Source organism: Arachis stenosperma, chromosome 2 (genome assembly GCF_014773155.1).
Source record: "Arachis stenosperma cultivar V10309 chromosome 2, arast.V10309.gnm1.PFL2, whole genome shotgun sequence".
NCBI classification, from domain to species: domain Eukaryota; kingdom Viridiplantae; phylum Streptophyta; class Magnoliopsida; order Fabales; family Fabaceae; genus Arachis; species Arachis stenosperma.
The window spans coordinates 84,652,078-84,658,917 of record NC_080378.1 but is presented as its reverse complement, the minus strand read 5'-3'; the positions used below and the strand labels follow the sequence as shown (position 1 = coordinate 84,658,917).

Here is a 6,840-nt window from a genome sequence, read left to right as displayed (position 1 = left end):
TGCGAGAGGTTAGTTTTGGATTGAGATTCATGATATTTTTTAGTGGTTTATACTCCAATTTTTACTGATTTGATATATATGCGATTGTTTGTAATTTTTTTGTTTTCTTTTGTAATGCTTTAGAGGTCCTTGATTCCTCGGTGCCTGTTTTCTCTTCGAATGATTATATGGGTAATTTTTATTGCTCTCTTTATATTTTTGTATTTAATCTTTTTGTTTCTAATAATCTATTTTTTTATATGTTTTCAATGTCTTTATTTCTTCTTATGTTTTAGAAAATTTATTTGACGTGTCCCAGAATGTTAATCAGAGTTCACATTTGACTTTGTCAGTATAATAATATATTTAAGTATTTATCCCATTTTGATTCTTTTCTGTTAAATTATGTTTTAAGTTTCTTTGGTTTATATGTAATAGCAAATGTATTTAAGTCATTTATTATTGTTTTTTTATGCTTTTAAACCCAAAAGGGTTATTTTAACTATTAGTAGGCCAGAGAGTTACTAATTAAACATATGTCTAGACTTTTGTACTGAGTCTCTTTTTAATGTGACAACTCAATTAATATTTTGTATAATTAAACGTGATGTAAGGTAATTATAATAACCGTAAATTGTGATAAGTTTTTATTAAATTAGGTAATGTAATCGTGAAATTGTTTAGTTCTTGTTTACATGGTTGAAAGTTATTGAAGTACCTAATAGTTGATTCAAAGCTCACAGTCATTGAAGGTAATTAGATTAGCTACTGTAAGCCTGACCATCTGTTGTATGTAGTAAATATAATTAATATCATTGTAAAATTCTTTATTGAATTGTTTAGATCAGTAGATATGTTTAATTTATATAGTTCTTTCAAACATACATAAGGACTACATCCTTTTTGGTTATTGAAGGTTTTAGTTGGTTTTGTTCGCTTTTTGGAAAACTGGCCGGTTTTAAGCGGTTCACATCCTTTTTCGGTTCAAACCTAAACTTGATCTGGTTATACTATCGGTTCGAATGGTTCGTCGGTTTAATAGGCTGAACCGACAGGTCTGGTCTGATTCTTATAGCTATAGTTTTATGTCATAATTAGTAGTTTTACATTAAAAAAATGTTTAATTAATTTGTCCATTCTTTTAATTTTTGCAAATCTTCTCTCTGTTCCATATAATTATTTTTTTTAGTTCTCTTTGTCAAAATTTGTTTTTTTTTTCAGCTTCTTCAATTATCCCTTTGTTGATAGTGATTTGGTCAATTGTATCGCGATCTATTTACAATAAATACTGTCATGCATGGATTGAAGTCAGAAAAAAAGAAAGGCTTGGTAGCGAATTAAGAGAAAAAATTGTGCAATGACTGAATTCAAGTTAAAAACAATATATGGGAAATTGTTTTGTTCATTTTCATACTTTATTATATTTGTAATGTTTACCTTACATGTTCATTCTTAAATAATTAATTGAATTTTTATTACATGAATATTTTCTTTTCTATATTTGGTTGTTGAATATATCTTTGCATAACTTTGTCTTATTTTAAATCAAAATGGATGATATAGACCAATCAGAAATATATGATCCTTCGATAAATTCATTCAGTCAAGTTGGTTCTGTTATTGATCATCCTCTGTTCTTGCAAAGTGAGATACAAGGTATGCTCTCTTTCTTAAATCATATATTATTGAAGAATAGTAAAATAGACTGTTTATTTATTTATTGTTAAAATATCTGACTGTGATTATGTCGTGAGATGTTATTCAGTAACTGTAAAATAAAAATAGTGTTTTGTGATATATTGTCCTCACAAGATTCAAATGAGTCAAGTATTTAGTCTATATAATATCTTTATGCTAATGGTTTATTCATGTTGTGTTGAATCTATTTCGTGTCATATAATTCAGATGAGGTTCTTTTATTGTTGTGTATATTTTTCTCAATTTTATATGTACCAGGTTGCCTTGATGTTGGTGACCCTAACTATGAATGTTCAATTTGTGGCGCGTGTTTCTGGTTATTAGAACGTGTTGAAAGAGAGTCTACAGTTAATCGTCCTGTTTTTACTGTTTGTTGCTCAAAGGGAAAAATCCAGTTACCTTATCTTCAAAAGCCCCCAGATCTGTTATATGATTTGATCAATGGACATGATAGCAAGAGTTTGTATTTCCAAAAAAATATTCGATCTTATAACAGTATGTTTGCCTTCACGTCTCTTGGCGGTAAGGTAATGGATTCTGTGAATGATGGGAGGGGTCCACCACAGTTTATAATAAGTGGTCAAAATTATCATCGGATTGGAAGTTTGCTCCCAGTTGCTGGTGAGAAGCCCAAATTTGCACAGTTATACGTATACGACACTCAGCATGAGATAATGCATAGGCAGCGAATTTTTGGGTATGTGTGTTTGAAACTTTGTTGTTTAGTGTTTTTGTTGTGTTTTACTGGTGTTTTATTGTTATCTGTATTGTGAATTAGGTTTATAGCTGTGACTTCATATATATACTGTGTTTTGTTCCTGTTATAATATGCTATTAGTTATTTTTTGCTAATAAAAGATTTTTAATATCAAAGTATGTTACAATGGTATTTCTGTGTGGTTTTTAAATATATTTTTTCTGGTTAATATATTTTTGTTTTAGGCAAACATCTGAGATAGATAAAGAGTTGATAACTGAGTTGTTGCAAATGATCGATACTCATAATGTCATAGCACAGTCTTTTCGAAGAGTTAGAGAATTATATGAGTGTCATCCATCTGAGATTTTCTCATTGAAGTTGTATTCGCAACGGAACGTTGATCGAAGAATGTACAGTGCTCCCTCTTGCGATGAAGTTGCTGCTTTGATTGTTGGAGATTTTGATTCGTCGGACCATGGTCGTGACATTATTGTTCGATCTACTGGTGGTCGGTTGCAACGTATATATGAAACTCATGCTCTGTATTGGCCCTTACAGTATCCTCTGTTGTTTCCATATGGCGAGGATGGTTATCAGCTGAACATTGGTTATCGTGGTCAACAGCTCGGATATGTTCCTGGAAGGAGAACAAGAGTTTCCCTCAGGGAATTCATATGTTTTCGTCTCCAGATTAGGGAGCACGAAGATGGAATCATTCACAAGTCTAGGCGGTTGTTTCAACAATTTGTTGTTGATTGTTTCACGATGATTGAGTCGCAGAGGTTGTATGAGATTAGAATGAAGCAAAGTACAATTAGAGGAGAAGTCCTTCAAGGAATAGAGGAGGCTATGCGTCGTGGCGATGATGAGGCTTCTTCAATTGGGACACGAATCATTTTGCCTTCCTCATTCACTGGTGGTAGACGTTATATGTTTAACCGTTGTCAGGATGCCATGGCGATTTGCAAACATTTTGGGTATCCAGATTTGTTCCTCACTATTACGTGTAATCCAAATTGGCCTGAGTTTCAGCGGTTCACGGAGCGGGAGCGAATTCCGATCGCTGATCGTCCTGATATCTCTTGTCGTGTCTTTCATGCCAAGTTGAAGTGCCTCCTTAATGATCTCAAGGAAGGTGTGTTTTTTGGTCCACTTAATGCAGGTAAGTTCTTTTCTCTGTTAGGATTTCAATTTCTGTTAATCGTGTTTGGGATGTAGTTGTTTGGCTTATTCAGAATGTTTTTTGTATTTTTTAGGTATGTATACTATTGAGTTTCAAAAAAGGGGTCTACCGCATGCACACATGCTACTGTGGCTTAATGCGGAAAGCAACTTACAAAGTGTTGAAATTGTTGATGAATTCATCTGTGCCGAGCTACCCAATCCCCAGAAATTTCCATCTCTTTATAATGTTGTCACCAAGTACATGATCCATGGTCCCTGTGGTCCACTTAGACCGAGTTCTCCTTGCATGAAAGATGGTAAGTGCTCAAAATTTTATCCGAAAAAATTTGTTGACCAAACGAGCTTTGATGAAGATGGCTATCCAATATATAGACGTCGTAATATGGGTGTCACAGTGAAGATCAATGATGTCGATATCGACAATAGATTTGTTGTGCCCTATAATCCACTGTTGTTAATGAAATACCAAGCTCACATAAATCTCGAGTTCTGTAACAAGTCAAACGTTATCAAGTATCTATTTAAATATGTTAACAAGGGTCCAGATCGGGTGACCGCAACTGTTGGAGAGAGATATGATGTTGGTCAATCTTCTCAAGTGGTTGATGAGATCAAACAGTATTATGATTGTCGTTATTTGTCACCGTCTGAATCCATGTGGAGAATTTTTGCTTATGATATTCATCAAAGATGGCCGTCGGTACAGAGGTTGACTTTTCACTTGCCCAACCAGCAACATGTTGTATTCGATGATGCTGACATCACTACTCATGTTTATTTGCGCAACAAAGATTTGTTGACGATGTTTACGGGTTGGATGATGGCCAACAGGCGGTTCTCGGAGGGGCGGTCTCTAACATATGTTGAATATCCAGGCAAATTTGTCTATTGTTTGAGGAGTAGGGAGTGGAAGCCAAGACAAAGGGGATTTTCAATTGGAAGATTGAGTTTTGCTCATCCTTCATCTGGTGAACTTTTCTACATGCGGATGCTTTTGAATGTCCAGAGAGGTTGTACTAGCTTTCGAAGTATAAGAACCGTGAATGGTGTTACATATGATACATTTCAAGAGGCATGTTCCGCTATGGGATTCTTGATAGATGATAATGAGTATGTTTCTGCTATTAAGGAAGTCGCTGAGTTAGCGTCGGCTGCGCAGCTAAGGAGGCTTTTTGTGATGTTGCTGTTATCTGGTTCCATGGGAAGACCTCTGTTAGTTTGGGAGCAAACTTGGACTTATTTGTCTGATGATATTCTTTACCGTAGAAGACACGAGCTGCGATATCCTGGTAAGATTTTTGTTTGTTGTGAATTTATTACAAGATAGGTAGGCACACACGCATCGACACAGTAGAGAAGTTATATTATGGTGCTAATATTTATTAATTATTGTTGAACGTAGATCTTACTATGAGTCAAGACGAGTTACAGACATTTTGTTTGTTGGAAGTTGAGAGACTATTGCAGAGTAATGGAAAATCATTGAGAAATTATGCTGGCATGCCCGTTCCTAATAACTCTTTAGTCTCTCAATTTAGCAATTTGATGCTGGTGCGTGAGTTGCAGTATGATACTGTTTCTTTGTCTCGTGAGCATGATGCAGATATCTTAAAGTTAAATGAAGAACAGAGGGTGGTCTACGATAAAATTATTGACTGTGTTTCGAATAAGAAGGATGGGTTCTTTTTTGTGTACGGGTTTGGTGGCACTGGAAAAACTTTTTTATACAGAGTTTTGTCAGCTAGATTGCGATCTGAGAAAAAGATTGTTATCAATGTTGCTTCTAGTGGTATTGCTTCTCTGTTGTTACCTGGTGGTAAGACGGCTCATTCTATGTTCAATATTCCTGTTGATCTGACTGAAGATACTGTTTGCCGGATTAAGAAAGATAGTCCAAAAGCTGAGGTATTTCGGTTGGCCGATTTGATTATTTGGGATGAGGCACCGATGACTAACAAATTAGCATTTGAAGCGCTTGACAGGACGTTGCGTGATATAATGGTTTCAGTCTCTGATAGGAATAAAGATTTACCTTTTGGTGGCAAGGTGGTTGTTCTGGGTGGTGATTTCAGGCAGGTGTTGCCAGTTATTCCAAAAGGTTCGCGTGCTGAGATTGTCATGGCTTCCATAAATTCTTCTATCATTTGGAAATACTGCGAAGTTTTGCGATTGACAACAAATATGAGGTTAGCAACCGGATCGGAACAATCAACTGCTCAGGAGTTAAGGTCGTTTTCAGATTGGATACTTCAAATCGGTGAAGGTCGATGTGGAGCAGTGGTCAACGATAAACTTTTTGTTGATATTCCTTCTGATCTAATCATTCCTGTCTTGGAAAATCCAGTGGAAGATATTGTAAATACAATCTATCCAAATTTGGTTCAGAATTTTTGTGATCCAAGTTTTTTCCAAGATAGGGCAATACTTGCTCCGACTGTCGAAAATGTTGAAGAGATAAACAATTATATAGTTGACCTGTTGCCCGGTGAGGAGAAAAGTTACCTCAGTGCTGATTCGATATGTGGTAGCGATGCTTATTCTGATGTTGATGTTGATTGGATAACTGTTGAATTCTTGAATCAGATTAGGTGTTCTGGTCTACCTAATCATTTGTTGAAGTTGAAAATAGGCGTGCCTATTATTTTGTTGAGGAATATTGATCCGGCTGGGGGTTTGTGTAATGGGACTCGACTTGTCGTGCGAGATCTAGGGACAAATGTGATTGGTGCCGATATTGTTTCTGGTAGCAATGTTGGGGATAAAGTTTTTATCACTAGAATGAATATGATTCCTAGTGATACGGTTATACCGTTTAAATTCCAACGTCGTCAATTTCCGGTTTCTTTGTCGTTTGCAATGACAATCAACAAAAGTCAGGGTCAGACATTATCAACAGTCGGTTTGTTCTTGCGTCGTCCTGTGTTTTCTCACGGTCAGCTTTATGTAGCTCTTTCCCGAGTTAGGAATAGAAATGGTCTTAAGATTTTACTTTGTGATGAGGGATTAGTTGATGCTGCCAAGACTGAAAACGTTGTATTTAAGGAAGTTTTTGATAAGATATAATGTATTTTTTTGTTATATGATTCAGTTTTAACTGTGTAATTTATAGTGTTGATTTTGTGTATATGTTCTTTGTAGAGGGACATCTTCTTTGGGGTATTTTTAAAATTGTCTCAAGCATTTCGTGTGCACTAGATGCATTATTGTTTATGAACCATTAGTTTCTATTAAAAAAAAGTTAAATGATGTTGTGAAGGAAAAGTATTCATACCTTTTAT

General features: G+C 35.3%; 1 protein-coding gene across 1 annotated transcript; it reads left to right on the top strand.

The window, feature by feature from the left end:
* The first annotated feature begins 1,529 nt into the window (after nucleotides 1-1,529).
* On the top strand, nucleotides 1,530-6,625 carry LOC130963087 (uncharacterized). The gene is made up of 5 exons (XM_057889238.1): nucleotides 1,530-1,635; nucleotides 1,936-2,374; nucleotides 2,620-3,539; nucleotides 3,634-4,851; nucleotides 4,965-6,625. Exons 1-5 carry the CDS (start codon nucleotides 1,530-1,532, stop codon nucleotides 6,623-6,625), a joined length of 4,344 nt encoding a protein of 1,447 aa, XP_057745221.1.
* The last annotated feature ends 215 nt before the right edge of the window (nucleotides 6,626-6,840 follow it).